This window comes from Mesitornis unicolor, unplaced genomic scaffold, assembly GCF_000695765.1.
Source record: "Mesitornis unicolor isolate BGI_N332 unplaced genomic scaffold, ASM69576v1 scaffold47483, whole genome shotgun sequence".
In the NCBI taxonomy this organism is placed as follows: Eukaryota; Metazoa; Chordata; class Aves; order Mesitornithiformes; family Mesitornithidae; genus Mesitornis; species Mesitornis unicolor.
This window is the reverse complement of record NW_010176275.1, coordinates 700-10,169: the sequence shown is the minus strand read 5'-3', so window position 1 is coordinate 10,169 and position 9,470 is coordinate 700. Positions and strand designations below refer to the sequence as shown.

General features: G+C 46.2%; 2 protein-coding genes across 2 annotated transcripts in view; one reads left to right on the top strand and one right to left on the bottom strand.

Moving 5' to 3' along the window:
- Window positions 1-624: 624 nt before the first annotated feature.
- LOC104538479 (coatomer subunit gamma-2-like) lies at window positions 625-5,909 on the top strand (the record flags this gene model as incomplete). The annotated part of the gene is made up of 7 exons (XM_010181695.1): window positions 625-687; window positions 811-950; window positions 1,622-1,793; window positions 2,741-2,838; window positions 3,600-3,738; window positions 4,099-4,197; window positions 5,334-5,909. Coding segments are annotated over 7 exons (842 nt in total), but the record flags the coding sequence as incomplete, so codon positions are not given.
- Window positions 5,910-7,196: 1,287 nt separating this feature from the next.
- Window positions 7,197-9,470, bottom strand: part of LOC104538478 (mesoderm-specific transcript homolog protein-like) — a gene marked incomplete at its 5' end in the record, with an annotated part of 2,578 nt that continues 304 nt past the window's right edge. Inside the window, 3 exons of the mRNA XM_010181694.1 lie at window positions 7,197-7,314; window positions 7,777-7,840; window positions 8,293-8,369. Coding sequence (XP_010179996.1) covers window positions 7,197-7,314; window positions 7,777-7,840; window positions 8,293-8,369 — 259 coding nt within the window. The remainder of the gene's footprint in view (window positions 7,315-7,776; window positions 7,841-8,292; window positions 8,370-9,470) is intronic.

Below are 9,470 nucleotides of genomic sequence, written 5' to 3'. Positions count from 1 at the left end.
CACTGCTCTGCCATCATCCATCCACCTCGTATATCCTCATAAAAGGCTATGAGATTGGCTCAGCTGAATGCTGTACAGGTTACAGTGTCACTGGCTTTGCAGAAGCAAAACTGCCTGATCGTCACAGAAAAAGGAAGCCGGTGCCTCTCCTAAGGAATATGGGTTGGCAAAAATGTCGTCATTATTTGTTCTGTTAATCTTCTTACGAGAGGGGAGTTTGTGCATCACTGGAATTTATTAGTTCATAGATTTCTGGGGGAAAAAAAAGTACTTTCCAGAAGTGCTTAGTCACTTCACCGACTTTCTTCCATGTTCTTGCACAACTTTTGACTTTGCACAACTTTTTTCTAAGAAGTTTGGGGTTTTTCCTTCTCCCCCCTCATTCCTAAAGTGCAGTTTCTTCATCATTACTTAAATATTTTTCTTCTCTCCTTACAACCTAATGTGGCCTCAGGGAAAAGAGCTTTCAGTGTGTGTGTGAGGTACCAGGCTGGCAATGGTTTGCAGCAGAATCTATGCAACACTGCAAGTCAAGGCATTTTTAGTGGAGATATAATGTCATTTAAAAAATCCTGTGAGGTGTAGCTGACAGCACAAAATCTTTGCTTTTTTTTTCTTTCACAGAGATTGCCCTAGTGACCAGCAAGCCTGAGAAAGTTGCACCTTCACGTCAGGATATATTCCAAGGTATGAGAGGAGATGAGTGGGTCTCCAGCGCTTGAAGTGTTGGGACGATTATCACAGGTCAGAGGGGAGCAATGAACGACTCTGTGGCTAAGTGTCCATCCTCCTCTTTTCCTTTCTCTGCAGAACAACTGGCAGCCATTCCAGAATTTAAGAGCTTGGGTCCGTTGTTCAAGTCTTCAGAACCAGTGCAGCTCACAGAAGCAGAAACGGAATATTTTGTTCGTTGTATTAAACACGTGTTCACAAATCACATCGTTTTCCAGGTAAGAGGAGTTAACGTGCTTTTGCCAGGGTACAACAGGAGTTGGCCCTTAATGATGCCTGGGTGTAGCATAAAGTGGTGTTGCTGTGCCCTGGAGAGGGCAACTTCTCTCTTAATGGAGCTGTAAGTTAAGTGGGTGTGTGCTGCTTACCTCAGTGATCAAAAAAGCATGGGGGTTGTGATCTCATTTGTTAATTATAGTAAAACTGGAGAGAAAAGCTGTTTAGTGAGGCAAGCTTGACCAAAGATGCAGGATGTCTGCTGTGTTCCTGAAGGGGTCCTACAGGAAAGCTGGGGAGGGACTTTTGACAAGGGCAGGTAGTAACAGAGCAAGGGAGAATGGTTTTAAACTGGCAGAGGGGAGATTTAGACTGGATATTAGGGAGAAATTCTTCCATGTGAGGTGGTGAGGCCCTGGCCCAGGTTGCCCAGAGAAGCTGTGGGTGCCCCCTCCCTGGCAGTGCCCAAGGCCAGGTTGGCTGGGGCTTGGAGCAGCCTGGGCTGGTGGAGGTGTCCCTGCCCATGGGGGTTGGACTGGAGGAGCTTTAAGGTCCCTTCCAACCCAAACCATTCTGTGATTCGGTGATGACAATTGTAGCTGTTTTGGGGAAAGATTCTTGATTAGAAATATTTCCTCTATGTTCAAGTCATTTTTGATTTCTTCTTCTGCAGTTTGATTGCACAAACACGTTAAATGATCAGCTGTTGGAGAGAGTCACCGTGCAGATGGAGCCATCAGATGCTTACGACGTGATCTGTTGCATCCCCGCGCCCAATCTGGCTTACAACCAGCCAGGCATGTGTTACACCCTGGTCCAGATTCCTCAGGATGACCCCACTGCAGGTAATCATCAGGAGGGCATGAGAAATCCCTCAAAACTTTTGGAGAACAGATAATAAAATGTTGAGGGTGGGGGATTTGGCAACTGCATACTGAGATTCTAGGGCTCTTTCTTTCTTATGTGTCACACATGCTGATTTTTATGTAGAACCTCTTTATGCAAAATACTGTACGTGCTTTTTAACCGATCAGTGGTACTGGTTGATTAAAAATGGGATGTTTAAGAGGACTGGAGAGCGTGCAGGTAATAGAGGAAAATGAGTTCATTATCTTGAGTCAATGAAAGGAGCACCCTTGAAAACAGTGATGTTTGTTGGTAGCAGTCAGGAACAAAATCAGTAAGAGGAAAATGTAAGTAGGAAGAAAAAAAGATTGGTAGTTTGGGCCTTTAAGTAATCCAGGTTTTCCTCTTTTCAGAGAATTAAAATGATGATGAAATTTAGGAATGCGAGATTTTCTTGGGCATGAAACTTCCCTTTCTTGCTTTTGTTATTCACACTTAAAAGGCTCCCCATTGGACTTGCAGTTGGTTTAACGTGACTCAGCTCATCAGCAGAGTGGATTTCTTGGTTATTACTTTCATACCAGAGATTAGAACTGGTCTGAATGCCTTGAGCTGTGATTTTTTGGATCATAATTCACACGTCAGAAACCCTTGCAGAGTTTCTCCTGGTAGCTGATGCCGACTGGATCGCATTGCACTCTGTAGTGAACTTGTGCTTGTTACACCATGGCCCTGGGCTTACTCCCATCCCCTTGAGATCTTCTTTTGGCCTCCATCTTAGAGTCTGAGGGGAAATTTTATATGAAATTGAAAAAAAAGCTCTGCCTACAACCGTGTCATATCTTCTGGAGCAAAGCCAATGCCCATTTTTTCTTCCTGGGAAGCGAGGGCTCAAGCAGAAGAAACTGCACTGCTAACCTATATGGGCTTTTCTTCTCCTCCCCAGTTGCTTGTACTTTCAGTTGCACAATGAAATTCACCGTTCGGGACTGTGACCCGAACACAGGTGTGCCAGAAGAAGATGGCTACGATGACGAGTATGTGGTAAGTTCAGGACCGGTGTGGGCTTTTTTCTTGTCACTAATTCTGAATACGTGTGGCCATGGGGTCAACGGTTTCCTTCCAGATCAGGAGCTACTAGGAAAGAGCAGCAGGCCTTTCTGAAACACCATTTCCAAAATATGGCAGCTTGTAACATTGAATTCTTCCCCAAACCATTGCTTCTCCCAATACTTCATCTTTAGTGCCCTGTGGAGAGAGGATTTGTCGGGTCAGATAGGAAGAAGGGAATAACATCTATTGTCCTTTTTCAGATCTGTGGCCCAATCTTTCTCTCTACCCCAAGCATTTGCACTTCAGTTTATTGTGGTCATGTTATATCGATCACTGAAATACAAATCAGACCTCAGGAAAGTGATTTTTGTGAAATGTCTGTGAAAGTGCTTGTTTTTTGGCCTTGGAGGAAGTAAAAGCTGCTTCTGGATTCTGAGAAAGTCTCTTCCCTCAGATGCCCAGAAAGGGTTAGAAAAGGCTTTGACTCACAAAGTGATTGCCCCATTTTCAGCTCTCCTTTGGTCTCACTGATGTTTTTAAGTGTTTTTAAACTTCACAGATGAGCACCATAAATCCTATTTTTCCCTTTTTTTAAGATGCTGTTATTATGTGCTTCTCCTGAAAATTAAAACCAGGCATGCCAGAGTTGTCTTGGCAAAATCCTGCTGTCTCTCTTTGTCGTTCTTTCCCTTCCTAAGATGAGGATCGTTTCTGTAACTGGCAGCTGAAAATCTCCCTTGCTTTTCCGTCAGTTGGAAGATTTGGAGGTGACGGTGTCTGATCACATCCAGAAGGTTTTAAAGCCCAACTTCGCAGCTGCTTGGGAAGAAGTGGGAGATGACTTTGAGAAAGAAGAAACCTTTGCACTTAGTTCGATTAAAACCCTTGACGGTGAGATGATCTCTCCTCCTTTATTGGTGACCCACGTAGTAATCCCATTAAATCGGCCATGCAGGGGATATATTTAGTGTGGTAGGAAAAGAATTTGGTGCCTTCCAACGTGAGTTTATGCCTCAGCAACAAGGCTTTGTGTTGCAGTGTTGGGATTATAGTGAGGGGTGCATTCCTAGGCTGTTAAAACAGCAGAAGGGACACCGAGGTGGGCGTGTTGGTGGGGCTGCAACCACGGTAGTGAATGGAAATGGTTAAACCACAGGGCTGCTTAGAGAACGTTCTTGAATCACAAATAGTTCTCGCAAAAAGCTTGGCACCAGCCCGGAGGTAATTTTCTTCTTCAATCTCTGAATGCAGAAGCTGTCAATAACATCGTCAAGTTCTTGGGCATGCAGCCCTGCGAGAGATCGGATAAAGTGCCAGAGAACAAAAATTCTCACACGCTCTACTTAGCTGGTAAGTATCCATGCTGTTAAACTCCATGTTTCCACGTCCCCACAGAGTTTGACTAAATGAAGAGAAGTGGGGTAGGAGGTTCTGCTCTTGTATAGAGAGGTTTTTCTCTATAGAAAGCTGAAGTGAACCAGTGAGTTGAATGCTGCAGGTGCTCATTTGGACCCTGCCGTGGGTGTACTCAGGCTAGGCTCAGTGTTTCAAAGTATGGGAAGTGAGTCCTTTGAATGAAGAACTTCCAGAGCAAACACCTAACTAAATTCCTTGCCTGAGGTTATTTCAGAAAGGGGTTCCTAGGACCATCTTGGTTTCAAATTCCTGTCACTAAAGACACATCCCGATTTGACCTGCAGTACCCACGACTTCTTGTTCGGTGACTGTGCTCCAGATTTACAGTTCTGGGCAATCACAGAATCACAGAACGTTAGGGATTGGAAGGGACCTCAAAAGCTCATCCAGTCCAATCCCCCTGCCGGAGCAGGAACACCCAGATGAGGTCACACAGGAAGGCGTCCAGGCGGGTTTTGAATGTCTTCAGAGAAGGAGACTCCACAACCTCTCTGGGCAGCCTGGGCCAGTGCTCTGTCACCCTCACTGAGAAGAAGTTTCTTCTCAAATTTAAGTGGAACCTCCTGTGTTCCAGCTTGTGTCCATTACCCCTTGTCCTATCGTTGTTTGTCACCGAGAAGAGCCTGGCTCCATCCTCATGATCCCTTGGAAGTGAAGCACTCCACAAAACTTTGTTGCAGTTATTAAAAGAAAACTGCAATGAATGTGACAGAAGGGACAGATCTCAATGTACTTCAGAGTCAGGATTGGTAACTCCAGCTCTGTCTGCATAGTGATGTTGAAGTGAGACTGGAAATGGCTCATCCTGCAGTCTGACTTGTTTCCAGGAGCACCACTTCCAAGCACTCTAGGAGAAGCACAGGAGGATTATTCCTCCCTTAACAGCAAGGGCACTGAGCCAACAGACAGCGTCTTCACAGCAGAATGGCAATATGTGATGACTTCTCACACTAAAGTGAGCTTCAGTAGCTGTTCTCTTCAGTCTTGATGTCAAAAGCTTAGAGGATTTTGGGGTTTTTGGGGTTTTTTTTGGTCATCTCTTAATCTCTCAAGTGTCACTTTGTCCCCAGGTGTATACAGAGGCGGCTGCGATGTGCTGGTAAGGTCCAGGCTTGCGCTAGGAGATGGGGTGACCATGCAGGTGACGGTGAGGAGCAAGGAAGAAACGCCCGTAGATGTCATCCTGGCTTCTGTAGGCTGAGTTTTACAGCCCGTCGACTGTGGTGGAAACCTCTTTTGCAAGCAGCCTCTCTGTCCTTCTGCATGTAGTTTTTATTCCTCGATTTGGTAAATATTTTGTATGATGTTACAGTAGTGGCTGGCTGGTACTAAGCCTTTCCCGTGTCCCTTTCCTTGTCGTCACTTACTTAACACATTCCTATCTAACTTATTGTATCTCTGGCCACTTGCAGCAGAGCAGGGAAGATAAAAAGATGCAGGTGGTAAGAAAACGGAATCAAGACTTTTGTCCAACCTGATTTTTATTAACAGAAAATAAACACTGGTTCAAACGGTGGAATTCATACGAATTACTGTTAATAAAATAGAAATTTCTTGTTGTAATTCTGTCTGCTTCGGTACAGAAAAAGTAGCCCATAATGGCTGTTTACTCAGCAGAAGCCCCTTAATCCTAAAGGGATGCTATTAAATTTCAAACGTAAGCAGTTATAAAAACCACACAAAACCTGCAGCGTCTGCCAAGCTGTAACTTTACAATTTCTGGATGAGCATCTCCTCTGTTCCACACAGCAACAAATCAGTGTGCGGAGGGAGAAATTAATCTTCACTTATGAAGGCTTATTTAATTCTCTGAGCCTTTGCTATTCTCTGACATAACAACACTGCAGCCTTTTCCTGGGCTCAAAGATGTGAAATATCCTGTATCAAAATTGGGAAGAGAGGGGGATGGAGGGACCTCGTGTTGTCTTCCTAATGAGGCAAGTTCTGCACCTCTCTGCTGACGAATTAGTGTTTCTTGTAGTTACCAAGTCAGGAGGAGGAAGGAAGAAATACTCTTTTAATTCTGATTTAACCATCCCTTGGGCTGAAATGGCTGTTGCTCAGAAGAACACCTTAGCTTTTGCTCATGCATATTCAGCTTGCTCTAGTGAAATGAGTATGAGCCTGCCCTGGTAGAACTGTGTGCTACAGCCAAGTTTTGGGGAAGCTCCCGAGATAATCCCAAGGGTGTGGGGTCAGTGAGTGGCTCTGCTTGAACTGAAAATCAGAGAAACAAGGGCTGTGGTAAAAACTTGAGGTTTAAAGCTAAGTTAAATTTGGGCAATTTACTGACGACATAATTATGTTGCCTAAATGCTCCCTTGATGGGTGCAGGGCATCATTGCCTGTACTTTGGGGGGGATTACAGATCCAGCTCTCGTGCTGTAGGCAAACTCGGTTTCAAATTCTTCAGTCCTGTCAAGCTGGCCAAGTATCAGAGCACTTAGCAGAGGGATAGAATTTAAACTGCCTGCACAGCAACTCAAAAAAATCAAACTAACACCATTTTGGGAATGTATCTGCATCAACCCTTGGCTGTTAGTGGTCCTGTCTACCTGTGGCATGCAGTGTAGCCTGGCAGCGAAGGTGAGTAAGGATTTCGGGCTGACATACGAGCCCTGCCTCCCCTCAGGTGCCCCTGTTGTCCCTTGAGCCCTCTTGGCTCTAAATACAGAGATGGGCAAGTCAAAAAGCAAGGTGGAAGAGCTGACTGTGTGTCCTGTAACTCTCCTTAGGTCGACAGTTTTGTCATTGCCTCCCTGCAGGCTGAACTTTCCCGCTGCTGAAAGATTTAACTGCATAAATGCAGCAGTTTGGCAGGTAAAGATGGGGGTGTTAGTGCAAAGTGTTAGATTTGGAGCTAAAAATCGAGGTTTCTTCCTGCCCTCAAAGCCTGACTCATAACCAGAGAGTGAGAACGGAGCTGCAGCAGCTCAGAAGGAGTTGATGAAGTTCAGATACGCGTTCAGGAAGCCTGTTGGATCCTCCAGCTGTGGATAGTGGCTTATGTGGTCGTCCAGCACAGACACCGTGGACATGGGAAGCACCTTCCTGTTGGAAAAATGCAGCAAGGCTTAGTTAAACACAGCAACTGCAGCTCTGCCTGCAGCCAGCCAGATGCTACCAAGTGAGGAGGACAATTTCCTCTTGCACAGTTGGGATTCTGCCCATAACCTGGTTTTGGCACAAGAAAAAGCCTGTAGCAGCTACAGTTGACCACTCTGCCAAGTGCTGGACTTTCTTTCAGGTTGGTTTGGAGGAGAAGACTACCTCAGTGATAAATCTTCCCTCAGATGCATCATTGATTTGACTGAGAATTGTGACTTTGATGCCTAAAACGTGGAAGCAATTTCCACACTGCAGAAAGCTCTGACTGAATCACTTGGCTGTGCAGGTTACAGGTGGGAATTAAAACCAACCTCCCTTAAGAAGGGAAGGAGAAATCGGAGACGGAATCTCCCTCAAAATGAATCCTGGTTGTGTATTCTTGCTTTGTGACGGGTATTGCCTTACTTGTAAAGCTGAAGAAACTCTGGGTGCGGATTCACAGGGTCCAGGGGCCCGTAGATGAGATGCACTGCAAGAGAGAAGCACAAGCAGAGCTTTTATACCCAAGGACATCCCTAAACCAAGCCAAGGAGATCTCCTGCAGACTTATTCCCCCCTGTAGCATGGAGCTTGGGAAGATTTCAGCACAGCACTGAATAAACCAGATGCAGAAGGGCTCTTGCTTCTCTGCCCTGGGTTCAAGTTAGCTTCAAACCTCCTCCTTGCCTGCTTACCACTTCTCTTGAGCTTGAAAAGCACCTTGGCTTCTCTGCAGCTGGAGAAACTGGGAGCTGTGAACCAGCCTCTAAAGGGAAGTTGCCTTTTTCCTCTTACCTTAATCTCACAGCTCTCCTCATTGGAATAATGAGAGGCTCCTGCAATTAGTGGAAGGAGCCAGCCCCAAGCTCCAGTGCCTGCAGGGGAGGGGAGCAGTTCCCAACATCCTGAGCAGTAAATCAAGGAAAACGGATTCCTACTCACGTGGGACAGAGGTGGACATCAAAGCCCCAACCCAGCGGTCTCTGTGCTTCTTCCTCTGGTTTATGTACTGCAAAATACTGAAGAGAAACCTGTTGTTATGCAGCGGTGCTGCAAAGCGTGGAAATTGCTCTGAGGGCAACGAGGCCGAGGTGGAATCTGCTTCTTGCATGGACCATCTCCTTGGGGCAGCAGCAACACAAAATCAGTCCGCTGACCATCCCTGAGCTTAAGGAACTGTCTACGGTGGTTTTATTTCGAAAGCAAATGAGGTTGGGACGCTGACCCCAGGTCTTGCTCGGGTGGCAGAGCAAAAATGCAAAATGGGGCAGAAATTGGTCTGCTAAAAGTTAACACAGAGGCAGCACCAGCCCAGGGCTCCCGTGCTGGGCTCACCAAGTGGTGCTGCAGCTCCGAAACCATTTCAGTGCCCTGCGGAAGAGGAGTCAACGCTGAACTGCTGAGTGTGGAGAAGTGCAGGAGAAGATCAATTGCACTGGTCAGGTCTTACAGTGAAAAACCTGAATTCCTCAAGGCTCCTCTGTTTGTCTCATCCCTGCAGCCAGCAATCTGAAGTGACTCCTTGCTTCTGCACAGCTCTCAAAGGCTGAGGCTCACAATTTATCAGCAGGTTCAAGTCAGTTGGGTTATAAAAAGCCTTCCAAGGCTGGGAAGCTGTGCTGAACAAGCACACCAATGCCCTGACACATGACATTTAACCACTCAGCTTCCCACCGTGGCTGCGCTGCCAGCAAAAATTTGCCATGACGGGACTTGCCAAGCGGGCAGCACATCAGACACAGCCACGGTGACTATTCCTCGTTATAAAGGGCTATTAGCAGGTGCTCTTTGGTCCTTACTGTGTTTTGTGAGAGAGACTGGCCCCAGCAGGACGAGGGAGGAGATTACACGTTGGGGGAGAAGGACGCACACAGGCCACGCTGAATGGGAAAACTCAACTCACAAGCACCAACCCAAGGTCCTTCCTAAAGTCCCCAAGTGGAGAAAACCAGATTTAACTCCAGTTTTTAGCAAAACCCCATAAATTCAAGCCCTTAACTTCCAAAGAAGAAAGAAACCCCACATTGCACACCTCCAGCATTTTTCTTCTCCCACAACATGCAGGCTCAGATCCTCCTGACTCCAGATTTCATTTACCTGCCTTGCATTACCCCAGCAAG